The sequence below is a fragment of the Poeciliopsis prolifica genome, unplaced genomic scaffold, assembly GCF_027474105.1.
Source record: "Poeciliopsis prolifica strain line A6 unplaced genomic scaffold, Auburn_PproV2 SCAFFOLD019, whole genome shotgun sequence".
NCBI lineage: Eukaryota > Metazoa > Chordata > Actinopteri > Cyprinodontiformes > Poeciliidae > Poeciliopsis > Poeciliopsis prolifica.
In genome coordinates, this window is record NW_026562394.1 from 8,317,049 (window position 1) to 8,331,464 (window position 14,416).

At 41.2% G+C, this 14,416-nt stretch overlaps 1 protein-coding gene across 3 annotated transcripts in view; it reads right to left on the reverse strand.

Moving 5' to 3' along the window:
- srrm3 (serine/arginine repetitive matrix 3) overlaps window positions 1-14,416 on the reverse strand; it is a 75,311-nt gene that overhangs the window by 33,967 nt on the left and 26,928 nt on the right. For all 3 annotated transcript variants that reach the window (XM_055043409.1, XM_055043408.1, XM_055043410.1), the window contains exon 2: window positions 5,027-5,328. In XM_055043409.1, the coding sequence (XP_054899384.1) occupies window positions 5,027-5,316 (290 nt within the window). In that variant the 5' untranslated portion in view covers window positions 5,317-5,328. The remainder of the gene's footprint in view (window positions 1-5,026; window positions 5,329-14,416) is intronic.

Consider the following 14,416-nt stretch of genomic DNA (forward strand, 5'->3'; position numbering starts at 1 on the left):
GTTAGCGAGGCTGAGGAGCTCTGGGAACACGGGCAGCCAAATCCGACCACCCCCGTATTTCTATTTCATGGACGGAATTAAAACGACTGCCGAGCGCTACAGTAAAACGGTTTAACTCTGGAGTGGAGAGGATTTTCAATTGATGCTCTCCACACTCATAGATTTTCTAGTAAGATAACAGACCCTGGGCAGACCTGACAGAGAAGGTAGCAAAGAAGGAGCTAATCTTTCTCTCCCTTTAGAAAGCTGCCATCTTCACCTTGCCAACAGTGCAAGCTGATCAATAGCTTGGGCTCCACTGTCTACAGATTCCCTGTTCATCTTTCCTAAGACCTCCTTTAACAAAAGAACTGACAGCCGTTTTGTCTAGCATTGCCCTTTTTTTTTCACTGTCCAGGGCACTTAGTGGGGACAAAATGGTTCCTTCTTTCTTGAGAAGAACTCCAGTAAAACCTTCAGTCTTTGAGAAAACTAGCTCTTCAGTTTTTGACGCAGGCTTTAGTGTGGAAGAAAGCCTCCATTAGGGCAGAGACAGCTATTTGCTCTGGCATCAAAGACTCTGAAAGCAGCCTTCTTAATAAGATCTGGGCTTCTCACTTGTCAATTCTTGCAATTCAAAAGTACCTTCTCACATGTCTCTAAAGCAATATTCACCTATGCTGTTATATATCTGCCTGTATGGATAGACTATCTCTCTAGTGTATCATAATGTCCTATGCAAAGTAATAAAGCTATGAGGTGTCTTGTTTAGGGAATACACCAATAGTCCATAACTCTGTTCAATCCATCAGTCAAAAATGCAAATGCATGATGACAAACCTGATAAGATGTAGGTGTCCTTAACCCACAGTGGCACATGGTGTTGGTGGCTGTATTTTTAGTGGGGACAAAGAAGCTGGTCGGAGTTATTAGAGAACACTTGAATTCAGTGGGACAATGTTTAGTTGGAGCACAGCAGAGAGCTCATCAAAGAGCTGGGGAAACGGTTGGCACACTGCAGGAGTTCAAACCATGAACATTCATTAAGTCTCAATCAGCAGATTAAAACACCCTTTAAATAATCTGGCCCTGCACATGAGGGGGAACTGCTGAGTTAGTGGGCCATGTCTTCAACACAAAAACCCACGCTTTGTTTACCGCCTCGTAGTGAGCCTGTTGCCGTGTCCTGGGGACGAACGCGACAGCATGTCCCTGCGTTGTGTTCCTCCTTGCACAGATCGCATCATGCTCCTCCAACCACACATCTTTTATAAATGGCCTGATGTATGCAACCTTCAGTCATATTTAATATGTATTAATGGCAGGATTGCCAGCAGCCGTGAAGCACTCAGTGCACAAATGAATGAGGGATGCTGCCAGGCTTTAGATAGCTAAATGAACAGACTCCCTTAATCGCAGAGCCAGTTTAATTGGCTCCCATGGTGAGGCCATCACTCATGACAGGACCATTTATCCTGGTCGTCTCACAAGACAGAAGCAGATTGGGGGTCCGCGAGGGAGGAGGAGTGTGTCTTAAAGAATGTGGCAGGCATCCAACTTGTCTTCAAACCCAGATCTTCACCAGGACCTCCATCAAAAGAAATTAGGCCGAGTCCTCTGTCTCAACCCCTCAACAACTGAAAACAAAACACAGCCTCCATTTTCATTATGCCTAACGCCTGGCACTGTTCTCCCTCTCTATCCCCATGTTTCATCCTTCTCTCTATCCCTTAATCCTGTGCACACACACTTTTATTTAAAGAGGCACATTAAAAACTGGAGAGGCAGGGGTATCCTTGCCCAGCCAAGCTGGCAAATGAGCGTCCCCCTTTTCACTTCAGCCTGACAAGACGAGCCGAGTCCGTCCAGAGCTCGAACACTCTGCTAAGTAGTTGGAGTCCTTTCTGTGTGAGGCTGTGGAGCTGGTCAGCCAGGGTGTCTGGTCAGCTTGTATTCTGTCATCATTAGCCAAGCTGCTGTCTGCCACTGCAATGTTTCACCAGACAGCATGGCTCTTTTACATCGCTCTGAACCCAGGAGCCGGAAAGGAGTGGACCTTGACAGATGGGGGAAGCTCAAGTCTCCCTCTCAGGCATCCCCCCCCCTTCTCAGGCAGCCTTAATGAGGCCCCTTTGCCTGACGAGAGCATTCATGCTCAAGGACAATTGAAATCAATGGACAAAAAACTAAATTGAATCCACCACCATCCTTCTGTCGCTTCCCGTATCTGTGCGTACCCAGTAAAAATAACTAATTAGCTTGACATTTATTCAATTATTAATTAATTCTCTCTTAATATATAGTAGGATTAGGAAGTATTCTATACTTGACAAATGTGATGGAAGGAAAATGTCCGAAGGCATCTGTGGGAAAGCAACCCTTTTCTACTAAGACAGGATCACAGGGCTCCACATTAATTATGGGCTTTTCAGCATGTAGTTCAACTCCAAGCTGTGGTTATTTAAGCGGCACGGTGTGTGTGTGTGTGTGTGTGTGTGTGTGTGTGTGTGTGTGTGTGTGTGTGTGTGTGTGTGTGTGTGTGTGTGTGTGTGTGTGTGAGTGTGAAGTTGGATTCAGGGACAAGTGCTGAAATGGTGGATTACGGCTGACTGCAGTCTCAAACATTTTCATGGTTCTTTCTTAGTTTGAGTTGGATGCCGGTCGGCCATCGCCCCTCACCGACTGTCTCCAATGGCAACATCGCCGATTAACGTTTGACAATATGGATGATAATGTAATTCTCAAGAGCAGAAGCACCTCAACAGATTTCCAATGCCAGTAAAATAACCGTTACGCCTAAGTTTCAGGCAGACTCCCACAAGAAATAGTAGTTTCATTGCCAGCCATGTGTAAAAAGATTAAATAGGAAAAAAAAATCTTTTTATAACATTTTTATAGCAGGCACTTATAAATAAACACATGATAAAAAAAAAAAGATGCTATGCACCATTTCCTTACAAACACACTGTCCCTTGTGTTTACTTCACTCTACTGCAGTAATTTGCTTTAAAAAAAAAAAAAAAACTTTCCTTCCTCTGTGAAGATGAAAATGAGTTTTGGCAGGTAACAGGTTCTGGATTTAATATTTTTTGCTGCTCCTCGCAAATTCACCAGCTGCAAAGAAATAGACCTGTCAGTGTCAGGTTCTCTGCTACGGCTTTCACCGCCTCGCACTCTTTGTAACAACAGAGATGCGGAGGGAAGAGAAAACAACTAATTCTCTGAAAACACAAATGTCACTTAGAATCCAAACCTCCCTGCAAAACACACCGACACTGCAGGGAACAATATGCAACGCGAACAGAGCGGCAGAAGAAACCGTTTATTCTTCATAAGAAAATAAGTGTCCAGTTGAGTTCCTGCATACGTGACCTTTATCGATCTACCCTTCATAACATTCTCCCTGCTGTTTTGCTTTAACTAAGCCGTCTGAAATCTTTTAGACTGTAATCCTCTAAGTCGTGTGGGGAAACAGAAATAAAACATAATGCTAAGACTTAGATTATAAACAGATATTAAGGCCAGCTAAGCTCATGTTGGTAGTTTAGCAGGTGGTTAGCCTGAACTAAACAGGGGCAAACTGGGCACACACCCAGGGGACCCATTGTCTTGATTAAATCCAGGACAACTGCGTAGCGGTGCAGCCCCAAGTTCTTTGCCAAGAATATTGACCTAATCTAAATCCAAAAAAAAAAAAAAAAAAAAATCTCCCTACTGTTTTTTAATAAATAAATCTCAAAATGGATTCTGTCCTTCTTCGTAACTGACATAACGGGAACAAATCGATCATAATTCCATGTCATGAATAACTGATCACTAGCAGATAAAAGCAAATTATTTGCACTGATTCAAAATCAGCTTTTCCAGTCAGTTTCCCTGTATTGATCAAAAGAAAACGTCTGCAGAAAAAATCACAAATGCACAAAATCCTCCTTGGAGCTCCTTTCAAAAACATTTGTGACTCAGAACCTTTATGCTGGAGGACGGAGAGCATCAAGATACCAGAGAGATCCTGAAGATTTCAGCTCACATCATCAGCTAAAAGACTTAAATGAGGAGATTTGCAGAACTGGAGAATTTCTACAACAATATTCCTGCTTGGTGCATTTCTCCCGTGGCAAGTGCATCTCTGGAGAGTGACAGACTCAGTCGTGCATGAGCGAAACGGTTTTTAGAGCCTACTGAATGATGCTGTTTTTTTTTTTTTATCTCTCACACTCTCGGATTCTCTCTTTCTTTTTCTCTATCTCTCTCTCAAAAATATGATAAATAAGAGCAGAACTCTGAACTCTGAGCATAAATTTATTAATTTTACCTTGGCTTACTTGGATTTAGGACTAATTTTTGTTCATTACAAACTAACATGACACTCAAAGTGTCATTTGTCAAACTTCTAATTGTGAAAATAAATTTCAAAAGTTTCTTATGAATAAAAAAATATCTGTAGCTTGTAATGTAGAGTTTTTTTTTTAATTGTTTAAAAGAGCAGGTTATTTGATCATTGATAAACATAACAGGAATTATCTTCTGGTACATTTGACCTATAATGGCTTCCTTAGTTATTTACATACTTAAATAAAATAGAGTCATAGTTAAAAATGCTCCATTATACATTGCATAAAGCAGCAGTCTCTTGTTTTCAACTTAATTCATGAACACCATTTGCAACATGGTTTATGAGCATTGCCATGCATTTATAGATCATTGCCTGATGTTCATAAATCCAGCGCAAAACAATTATGTAAATTTGCATTGCAGCTAGGATCATAAAAACTATTTAGTTACAAGAAATGACTAAGAACCTGAAGGTTGCTGGTTGGCAATATCAACTAAATCCCACAGTACTGTCTTTGGATGACAATTTTTAACAGATAAATTAGAGGGTGTTATTCAAATGAGAAAATTATGTCACTACAGTTGTTTCACCTTTTTCTTTTGGTTTGTTTTGCAGACCTCCTGCAGCACCAGTTCTGCATAAAACTGACAGAAACTTCACTGCTAACAGCGTTGGCAACTTCTAAAGGTCGTTCAGGATGCATCTACTCACCCCTGCTCCTCCATCATTTCTTGGAGCTCCATACATTTCAGCTCCACCCTCCTCTTCCTCTCGTGGTCCAAAATCTCTCTGTGTGGCTTCTTCACCAGGACTGGCTCCAGTTTAAGCGCATCGTCCTCATCTGTTCCTGCCTGGCCCTCCTCGGCTTTGGCCTGCAGCACCGTCGTGGCCACTGGCCCTACTGAACCTGCGGCCGTTCCAGGCTCAGTTCCAGGGACCGCAGGTTGGGCCACTGCATTTAAACCATCCTTAGGTGACGGCACCCTTGTCGCGTCGTACATGACTGCTTAAATCTGTGGAGACAGTGAGAAAAGCGAAGACATAAGTTCAGTGGCGTTTTGAAGTCTCATGTTGTGCTGATGATCTGATCTTTATGAGAAATATTAACAACCTATTAAGCAATATTTTATACATTTATAGTTTGTCTGCACAACAAAGACTACAGGGAAACAGCAACCTACAAATGTTTGGAGACTGTACTGGTGAAGAGGCTGGGATTTGACTCAAATGTCTTTGGACAGGCTGCAGAGCTTCTGCTTGAACTGAGCAGTGCACTCTGCAAACTTTGCACATGTCAGCTTTGAAATGATACCAAGAAATGCATGTCCAGAAAGAATAGGGGCATCAACTCGCGCTGCATGAGTCAACAACCCTGGAGCGCAGGAAGACAAGTCAGGAAGGAAAGAGCATAATGAAACACGGTGTAAGACAAACGACAGCAGGAAAAGGGGGAAAGAAGTATGGGACACTGAACCTGCAAGAAATAAACAAGTGACAGACGACAGACGTATATTTTGGCGTGTCAGAATGAATGACTTTTTTTTACATACATTTTTATATTTTTTCACCGATCCCTTTCTGGCTCGTTTGCTCATGAAGTGATGATGGAAGCTGCCACTTCCATGTATAAACTAGTATCTGGTATCCAGTGCAGTGTGGCTCCTGCTCTGATCAAGATGGATTGTTCTTTTTTAAGGTCGGTGCAGGTACCGGCAGGAAGAGAGCTGCAGGTTTTCTGCACTGGAGTCTCAGATGACACCCAACGCTGTTATTCCTCTTCTTCTTCTACAACTGATAGCTTCATTTCTCACAAAGGAGATATAAAAACAACCAGGAGATGTAATTCATCACTGTCAAACATGGAGGAGTCAAGAGAGGATGATGGCCAGAGCTTCAGGATGACAGTCTTTTCATCCGGTTTGAGCGTGAGCGGCTTGTGATGTGGGATCAGCCGGTTATGTGCTTTCGAGCCGCTCACGGTGGTCTTTGACTGGTTAATGGGGATGTGTTTGTGTTTTCAAGTGCTGCGCCCTGCTAAACGATCCGTGGATGCGTGCGTGGCGACGCTGCTGTCGGCTGACGGAACAGGTGGCGGGACAGCAGGAGGCATCATCTCTGAATCCATAATACAGTAAATCAGCACTTAATATTCCGTGACAGCAGTCAGTTATTCACATACACTTGTCTGCAGCAAAAGAGAGCAAGGAAAAGAGCTCTCATTTATCGGGTGGGGACTTTAAGATGGCATTCAGGCAGACTGAAGTGCGGTAGAAGATCTGCGACAAACGCAAACTGGTTTTACATTTCTGTTCAACGAGAACGTCTCTGTCTGCTAATTAAGTTTTTGTCGTCAGAGGGAGTGTTTCCTAATGACTTACATGGGAAATGAGATCCTCCGAAAGCAGCAGAGTGGGAGTGGACTGGACTCTTCAGGACAGTTTGTTCAGGGGTGTTAGAAAATTGTCTTGTTTTGTTTTCACAAAAATTGGGCTCAAAAAGGGCAGTGGATCTTTCTGGCAACTTTGTAACCAAAGTGCAACTGAATGCCCTCTTCAAGGAGTGAGCCAGTTATCAAGAAAGGTTTTAAAAAGTTAGGAGCATTTTTAACTCTGTTCCTACAGCCCTTATTCTCAGGACTTTGAGCAGTGTTAGCCAACCTATATGTTAGTTTGCAGTTTATCTCAGATTTCAGTTCGGGACACTTACGGTGGCTTTGCTCTGTTCATGTCCTCTGCAGTTTTCAATAAAGAGAAACACCAATTTTGCAAACCAGTAATCAATCTCCCTTCCATTTTTGTCTGTCTGTCCAGTCACTCTTTTGTCAGATTCTTTTCTTTGCAATGTCAGCTGCTTATGATCAGTGTGTTTTCATGTGTGGCTTGGTGAATGTCTCCAGTGTAACCATTTTAACATCATTCGTGAACAGGACTGTAAGATGTTTGGACAGGGAACATGAGTCGACTATTGACTGGTTGAGATGGCATGGAGTCACTGACTAACTCAGGCTTTGAACAGATTCACTGCACAATGAAGGTCATGGACTAAAGACATCAGCAAACCACAAAACAAAGCTTCCCAAATCAAGCATCATCCTCACCACGAATACATCTCCAGATTCTGCCCATAAACACCACAAAAACCTGGCATGGTCCAACCTGAACTGGAATTGTTTGAACAAGAATTTGCCTCAAGATGGCCGCCTTAGCAGTTCCACCAGGTTGAAAACATGATCCACTGTTTAAATTAATATTTTGGTAAATGCAGCCAAAATGCTGTTTTTTATTTATTGTCTCTGTAATTTGTCTTGCTAAAATCAAAACAAAGACAAAACAAAGTAAAAATCACTTGACTACAAATATGTGTCAGTAGAAACAGTTAATACAAAACAAAGGAAACTATAACACAATTATTATTCAGCCTAGTTTTCAACAAATTACTATAACAGTGCACACTTTTATACATATTTTTGGCCGTTCGAAATGTTTGCATTTTGTTTATAACAAAAGCAATCAAATCATGTTATAAATTTTATTAACTTTATGACAAATACCACAATATTGTGAAGCCATGGTGTTAGTATTTAAGGACTACCCTGTAAAAAAAAGCATTGTGAATGTGTGTGCGTGTGTGTGTATGTACACAATAACCAATATCTGATGTCCTGATGTCAGATAAAAGCCTAAGTCGGATCGGGATCGATATCTCAGAAAGGGGAGAGGAAAGACGCAAACAATGAGTTTCATGCCGGACATCACGTCCTGGCCCCATGAATAAGCTGTAAGCAACAAATCCCACCATATGTGCCCAACCGACCGTTGAAGGCAGGTTCCGCTGTAACGAGCTACGATGAAATGAAGATATCATCAGAACATTGGGGGTCGTTTCGGCGCAACAACAGATGTGGGCTCGACGTGCCGTTTAACTCGAGCGGCCTCATTATTACGTCCCACATTCATCTGTCTTTGTTCACGAGACACGGGAGGAGAAACCGAAAATCTGTTTCCTTTCAAGTTGGAAGAAAAAGAAACCATGAGCAGAAAAGAAGCGGCGCCACACAGCTAATTGTGTTAAAGTCCTCTACGGGGGCTGAAGGTTATCTCCAGCTGCTGCGGTAATTTTCTACTGCTATTATAATATCTTCTGCTGCGTGAGACAATCACAGCATCTAACAACCATCCTTTACAAAACATGACATTTTTGTTTGTCTCAATCGCCAAGTTTAACAATGAGCTATTTTATATGACAAAGAGATAGTATTACAGTTCAGTATTCAGCAGTCTGTTTGAGGATGAGGTGCTGATTGCTGTTCTGAATAAAAGATGGCCTCGCTGGATAAGAAGAAGACGGCTCAGCCTTTAGTTTCCCTCCCTGCTGCCGCGTCTGCGGCGAGCGACGTCGCACCTCTGACGACGGGAACAAAGCCTGTAAGTAACAGCCAGACGCAGTGGGTGTGCCAGGTGCCGGTCTTCAACCGAACGTTGAAGACCGGCTGTAATTTTCATTCAAGCATCATGATCTTTCAATTACATGGTGGCTGGCAGCCCACGCAGCGCCGACTGATCTGATGCACACAGTGGATGGATCACACACTTAAAACTCCATTAATAATGATAACAGTCGCTATGGTCACACATTGCAAAAAATGAAAGTAAAAAAAAAAAAACCCTAGACACATTAGAGAGCTAATGTTGCATCAAGTTAAGATAACATGAGAGAGGAAATTGCCTATACTCGTGCCATGGTGTTTAGTTTTTCTTTTTAAATGGGGGAATAATCATCCAAGCAATTCGTCAGCAACAATCACAGGACATTACGTGATGCGGCTGAAGACAGAAACTTGATGGTCTGGAATAAAGGATGAGCGTCTATCACAGCATTGACTGTAAAAGATTTGTAACAGAAAGATTTATTTTCTCTTCAAACCTTCAGAAGGATGATCCTATTAGGTCTTAAACAATTAATCGGATTAATTGTGATTAATAGTGATTAATTGATTATTGAAATAACTTAATAAATCATTAATCGTCCACCAGACTCCAGCGGACATTTGCTGGAAGGACAACACACTCAGAGCAATAACTGCACAAAAATATCTACATTTGGCATTTAAGATGAAAACCTTTATGTGTAAATACACATCCTTTGCTGGAAATAGTCAAGTGGGCACTAAAAGAGTGTAGTTATTGCATTGTATTCACACAATACAATCCTTATTTTAAGGGATTTAATTATTTGTTCATTTGCATTTGAGATACTTTAAAAATTTCATAAATATAAAGCATGATTGTAAATTTAAGTGGTCGCACAAAAAAATGTGTGGAATGGACCCATTTTTTTCATCTGTTTAATCGATTAACCATCAGACTAATTGATAAAATAATCAATCATTAAACTAATTTTATATCAAGTAAACATAAAGGAGTTTCCTTCTGTCTATTTGTTAAAGGGAAAGGTGATGATGTTTGAAAGCTGTCGAGTGGTGGACCCGGGTCCAAATGTTTTCACTTAGACTGAATTCAGACAGGTCCAGAGGACCTCAAAGGTCCAACATGCAATAAGTTGTTTTGGTCTGAACAAAAGCTAAAGTTTGTCCAACATTACGTATCCGTGACGGATCACACGCCCACGTATTTTAAACGGTTTAAAATACTTCCCAGACGTCTCACTTTGCACTGACGTCTCCTGGTTTTTGCTTTTGCGAAACATCTTCCTGCTCCGTTTTGTGACAACAGGGCGAGTCAAATGCAAATCTTCTGGGATGTGTGACTGATGGAGACAAAGCAGGGAGGAACTGCGTGTGCATGCATTGAGCTCTAACTGTTACAGCTTAATTAACTCCTGTCTTTCTTTCCTTCATCAACAGGGTGAACTACCTCCTTCATTTAGAATCTAAAAAGTAGATTAGCACAACTTTATATTGGGAATTTTGATCTATCTATTGTAGTTTCTTACCTTTTTACCAATTTTTTAGACTTTCACTGAAAGGATGAGGAGATTTCTGGCCACATATGAAAGAGAAACACCAGCTAAAATAAAAGTTGAAATCCGTTCAGTGACTTGGAGGTGACAGATGTCCGGCTCCAACCCTTCACTGTCAAACTCTTCCTCCCAAGAAACATTGAGGTCGTTGTTGCTTCCAGAGCAATATGACTCAAAAAATATGGCTGCTATCCATCAGTAGGAGTCGCTACCTCTTTTTCACCACTCCATCTTGCTTCTTCCTGCAAAACCGTGGATAAATCGCTCAAATCGTCACTGGAATCCTCATAACTTCCCGCTCTGCTGTGCACTCAGACTTAGTGGTTTACCGTTTGATTTACCCTGAGCGGCAACATTTTGTATTTATAGCATTTCGTGAGAAACATCTATTATTGAAAGCTTTTGTGAACACGGAATGAAAGCGCAGTAGTTTATCTTTTTAAATCATGTAAGTGGGTTTGTCCCTCGAAATTACCGTGCAATAATTGCGAAATGCATCAGTCAGGGAGACGTTTCACAGTGATGCATGATGTTCCTTCTCTGAACTGTTGGACCGGCTCCATCAGAGCTTCTCTGTATTTGCCCATATGAACAGTGTTTACAGGAGGAAACGCGACAGCAGGCTTCTTTAAACAAAGACCGTATGTATGACCATCTGCACGGTAAGGTCTGTCCTCATGGACCTGCATTTGCAAACACAGTTCACTCCAAAAAACTATGAGAATATAGATGGCAGTCAGAGATAGCAATAGATTTCCTCTACAATTAAAGCCTGTGATCTAAAGTCAAATGTCACTGCTGCTTGCTGCAACAGTAGCATCACATTTGAAATCATTTGGCTCCCATATTTTCCCTTTCTTGCCTGTTTCACTGTTTATTTTACATGGTGTCACTTTCCTCATCACTCCTCTCTCATTGGTCGCTCGGCGTTGTGAACAATGACTCTGACGATTGGGCCTCATTGAGCGGTGAAAGCCTCTCGGCCGTGATTACAGGGTGGCAGTAAAAGGGTTCTGACCTGAACGGAGAGTTGCACGGCCAGACTACAGAGGCCGTCTCTTCCGGATGCAACGTGCGTGATTGCGCTCCCACCAAGTAAACCCTCCCCCTTCCTTTCCTGTGCCTCCTATCTCCCACTTTCTTCTTCCTAAAATAATCGGCCCCTCTGCTGGAGACGTGTGTTTCGTTGTCAGCCTTTTGGCACCTGCAGGATTTGTTTGGCTCCCACAAGGTCACTGCTCTTTATTCCAAGCACGTTAGATTGCTGTTGGGTGCCAGGAGACAAACAGTCTCAACTGTTTTTATTGTTTTTGTTGTTGTTGTTTTTCATTACCTCCCTCCACAGGTCCATTTTTTTGTAGTCGTCAGATGCATGGTGCATACGAATTTGAGCAGGGAATCAAAACCACAGATGTGCACTGTGACCTTTGGAGATGTTTGGACCTAAACACGCCATATCTGCTGCATATCAAACTTTTCTTTTCTTTTTTCATGCGTTTCTCATTGAACACACAAACAGCTTTTTCTGATTTGGTTAATTCAGGAGCAGCTCGTCGTTTCTCTATTTACTGACTCTAATGAAAACAAGACACGCTGGAATGAGATCTAATCGTGGCTGAAACGCGCTCCGGATGGAAGCCAGAGGCATTGTGGGGAATCGGTGCCGAATTCCACTGACGGCTCTTCGAACAGCAAACGCCTCCGAGCAAAAGCACTTCGGGCAAAGATGGGAGTCAGGGTAACAAAATGAAACATCTTGAATCAACATTCCCACATTTAATTAGTGGCTCACAAATTAAATGTGTTGTTTTAAAATTGCTGTTTGTTGGGGAAAAACGTGTAATTTTGGATTGAAATACACAGAAAATCCTTTATACTATTTTACTTTTTGAAAATGTCACCACCACAAACTACAACAGTTATAGTGTCCAATAGACAAACAGAGCAGGACATCAATCCAAATGACACATGCTGTAGTTTTTTTAATTTCTTACAAATATAACAATAAAAAGTGACATGCATTTGCTCAGCCCCCACTGCCTCCCTGCTCCGTGACCCGTCCATCATCATTCCTGCCAAGCTGAAAATTGCTCCCCTGAATTTTCAACTATTTCCACAGATTCCTGATTGGACTTTGGTCTGGAATTTCAACCACACAGATATACTTGGATCTTTGGTTGCATGTTTAGTGATGAGCCTTAACACACTACACATGCCTTGTGCTTCAAATAAGTAGACAAACTGATGCTCCACCTCAGATATGAAGCTATGCTCTTCTGACCCTGTAATTCATTTTGGCTGCCTAGTAGCATAACTCCAGCCTGTCATAGAAACTCCAGTGAGCTGCCATGTGCAGTGTCTCCTGGGAGAGATGATTAGCATCACAGTGCTCCTGATGTGATTAGAGGGGTCAGTGGCAGGGGATAGATGGGCTCAGCTCCGTCTCCGGCTGTCAAAACAAGACACAGAGAAACACAACTTTGGCCATTCGGACGGTGAGACGATCACACTGCCTTACTTACCACTTCCAATTTATCTGCATTTAACTCTCTAACCTTGTCTATGTAAGAGCTTTTATTTTAATGCTTTGTGAATCACATTATTTGAAGTATTCTAGTGGAAATCAACAATTAGTTATTTTTTGTTATTGGGAGGTATTCAGACTATGTAAAACTGGCCAATTTGAAACGGATCATCTAAAATTTTTTTCAATTTTTGAAATTATTTTGAAGCTTTTATCCGTATTTAAATGTGATGTTTTTTCACATAAAAATGAAATAAAAAGTGTCATAAGGTGAGATTATGATCTGTATGGAAAATAATGCATGTTCCTTATGCTTATGAAATATTTCTAAAACAGAGATTTGCCTTTTTTCCCTTAATATGAATAGATTTTAGAGAAATATTCCGGTTTTATCCATTTCTTTTCTTGAAATTGGCAAAACTAATTCTAACTTCTTGGTGCCTTCATGTGACATTTGTGAAAAATGCAGACACATATTTCTAGGATATAACAGACCTATGTGACGCTGGGTAGCTCATAAGCTTTAATCAGACATGTCTCTACATTTGTTTACTGTATATTTATGTAATTATGTGAAACTTTGATTTTCCTGTGATCGTTACGCCTTCACTCAGCTAACTGTCAGATTGGTCAAGATTTTGTTGATCTGCCTCCATTTTTAATTGCACATTTGTTACATCAATCGCAAGTCAAATAGCTGCCTAGATTTTGTGTCTCAGAAGGGAAATCACTGAGGGAACTGTACATTTCTGTACTGAGTGCTAAGACGAAGTTTGTGGTTGTCTTGTCATGAGACCGGGTCGATAGCTGTTGGTCTCCAGATCAATTAACTGCAAACACCGACGTAGATGGACGTGAAATCAAAACGGTTCGCTCAAATTGACATAGGGGAACAGATTTTGATTAACCTTAATTTAATTTGCTGCATTATGTCAAAAATTAACACCAGGCTGTTAACATGTGTACAAATGACCGGCATGCAAGAGCAGAAATGTGCATACGGATGTCAAGACAAGATTTTCAACAGGTGAACTAAACCCGCTTTCTCCCAGAGTTTCTCCCTAGCATGATGTAAGAGAAATATCAATAATAAATATGTGTGTCCTGTCAGTTTAATAGAGGAGCTGCCTCCAACAGCATCTTCTATAATCTACACAGTCTGCTGTATGGAATAAAATTAATTTTCCAATAAAATAAACAGCATCTACCGGCAAGACATCACTCACTTCTATCCAGTTGAGCACAGGCTGTGATCGCTTCTTTTTCGAAATATTTATTGACTCAAACACGGTTCAGAGCAAAGCATCAGTGGAAAGTATTGCAAGAAATAAAATGCAGCTACATTAAATGTAGAGAATAAATTTGAGCATTTTATAAATATCAGTGCAAATGGCTGATTTAAATAACCTGCAGAAATACACTAATACACAACAGGTTGGTACATCAGAATGAAATGGCACGTTTATGAAATACAGGTAAGCTGGGATGAAATGGCAATGTCTAGAAGTGTGTGGTGCAACTTAGGAAAGCAGAGGAATTTGAGGTCTAAAATATCAATACCAAGTCGGTATCAATATCTAATCAATAAAATCAATACT